The sequence below is a fragment of the Fopius arisanus genome, unplaced genomic scaffold, assembly GCF_000806365.1.
Source record: "Fopius arisanus strain USDA-PBARC FA_bdor unplaced genomic scaffold, ASM80636v1 scaffold00542, whole genome shotgun sequence".
Classification (NCBI taxonomy): domain Eukaryota; kingdom Metazoa; phylum Arthropoda; class Insecta; order Hymenoptera; family Braconidae; genus Fopius; species Fopius arisanus.
In genome coordinates this window covers 9,290-11,691 of record NW_011888281.1, presented here as the reverse complement: position 1 = coordinate 11,691, position 2,402 = coordinate 9,290, and the positions used below count along the sequence as shown (strand labels likewise).

The following is a 2,402-nucleotide window of genomic DNA, read 5'->3' as shown; positions in this document are numbered from 1 at the left end:
CGAGAGAAGAAATAATCAAGACGTTCGTGTTTCTCAACGATTTGAGTAATCGGAAATCTGTCACGTAGGCAATGTCGGATTGTTTTCACTCTCGATTATGAAAGTTACTATTTTCAACCGTCGGAAGCTACAACAAAGTCTTTCCAAATTCTTAACACACAATTTATCTACAACCAATTCTGTAACACCTTGACATATCAGAAATAAACCTAAAATAATTTCGTGCAGAAGATTCAATATAAGAGATTCTTTTAAATATCCAATAGACCAGCAATTTTATGCACAATTTTTTTTTAATTACACAAATTTTTGTATATTACTAGGAATAATTTCACATATTCTCTAAATTTATAAAAAATATTTATTTATTACCGTAAATTGGGCGAGTTTAAGTGACATCTTGATATATGTTTCAAAATATACTCTTTTCCTAGTGAAAAAAATCGAATCTTGGCTAGTAGACCTTCATATATCGAGACGGTTTTTTTTCAAGTGAGAGCGGTCATGCAATCCCGCGATATGGAATTCTCCGACTGACATTCTCCTACCAATCCTTAAAAACGTTTATCGAAAATCGTAACTGTTCATAAACAAATACTTTTTTTAACTAAAAAATCAAGCTATTGTCTTAATAAAAATCTTAATCCACGAGCTCACATTGATTATTTAGAAACGAAAGTCATTAATATATTTCCTTATTTTATGAATCTGCATGCTTAGCACATTCTCGTATATTTTTATTTAGTTTTTATAGTGTTCAGACAGATGAATCATCAATTTGAACATAAACCTTCCGAAAGCCCGTGTATAGGGAGGAGTTTTTTATTTTATTTCTGTCGAGACTACCGCGATAATTTCTTCATAAATATCAGAAAAGTAAATGCCATGTGTTCTGGTATCAATTGAAAAAAATTATAGAATTTTTCTTCAACATTAAAAAATAATATTTGCAGAAAATTGGTGAACTCAATTAGCACAAATAAAATTGTTTATAATTAGTTGTTGTGTTGAATACTATATTGCAATTGTAAGATGATGTGGAAGAATACCTTAGGCTATTTGGAATTGTTATTGCTGAGGATCCAGGTACGGATATTTGTGCTGAGACAGTCATGGCTGGATGATTGCTGTACATGGAATCTTTGGAATGTTCTGGCGTTGGTGGTGGAGTTAGGTCATGGTTATCACAATGTATTTGTATATCAATTGGTTTTGTTGGGGTCCCAATTGAGTTAACCCACTGCTGAATTGGTCCTCGGCGTTTCATCTTGCGAATTTTATTCACCCACTCAGCTACTCGCAAAAATGCCTCTTTACCTATATTTTCTTCGATATTCCCCCAAAATAAATAAACATTAAAAATTAAGGAATGAAATATCCAGAAACTGTCCCTGGAATTTTTTTTTAACTATTGATCATCAAGGAAATTATGCTTGTACCTGGATCCATTATCCTCGCGGCGTAAACAAATAAACATTTTTATAAAGAATTTAAAAATAAAAAAATTTGCAACCAGATAATAACAATAGTGACATACACAGCACGTAATTAAGTCTTCACTTTGCAATTATTTATAAATAGTGTATAGGATAAAAATTTTTAGTTAAAACCTTCATAACTGAAATTTTTTGGAATCATTTAGAATTCTTTTTAGATCACATATTCTCTGGTCGATTCTACGATGAAAAATAATTTTTGTAATTGAAAGTACACGTGAATGGTGATGACCATTAAACTTGGTGATTAATTTCAATGACACTTACTGTTTAGTTACTTCTATCTCGTTATTAATCAATTTGGTAGGTTTTGGTTGATTTGTCTGCCCAGTGGCATCGTCAGTAACCGAATGAAAAAATATCTTCAAGAATAGAAAAACATAACAAAGTATTTGTGTAGGAACCACACTAACGAAATTGTGCAATCAATTGGTAGATCAGCTGTGAATGAATCGTAGTTTGACACAGTTTTGTGCGACGTAGCGCCATCGCTGTCATTTACGTTTTCTACGAAAAACTCGTTAGTCTCGCATTCCCATGACTAACCTCATTCTAACTCCGTGAATATTGACAATATTGACATTATTAATTGCTCACAAAATTGATCCCAAATGTCGACTAAAAAGAAGAGTAAAGGGAAAATGCATGAGAGGAGGAAGCGACAAGTTGTGGGAAAAGAGGAAAGGTATCGGCAGCAGAGGGATATGTCTGATCAAGATGAAGAGGTTGAAGAAGGTGAGAGCAATATTTCAATGATGTTGAGAGGTCAATGGAAAAAAGTGATGACAGGGGTTTCTTTCTAGAGAAAGAGGAGTCACCAGTTTCTTTCCCAGTTGCCATGTGGGACCTTGAGCATTGTGATCCAAAAAAATGCTCTGGAAGAAAATTATCTAGGCATGGACTCAT

At 33.1% G+C, this 2,402-nt stretch overlaps 1 protein-coding gene across 1 annotated transcript in view; it reads right to left on the bottom strand.

Annotated features, from left to right (window-relative positions):
- Positions 1-1,849, bottom strand: part of LOC105272977 (uncharacterized) — a gene marked incomplete at its 3' end in the record, with an annotated part of 5,521 nt that extends 3,672 nt beyond the window's left edge. Inside the window, 3 exon segments of the mRNA XM_011315209.1 lie at positions 1,050-1,326; positions 1,440-1,453; positions 1,764-1,849. Coding sequence (XP_011313511.1) covers positions 1,050-1,326; positions 1,440-1,449 — 287 coding nt within the window. The 5' untranslated portion in view covers positions 1,450-1,453; positions 1,764-1,849.
- Between the last annotated feature and the right edge of the window lie 553 nt (positions 1,850-2,402).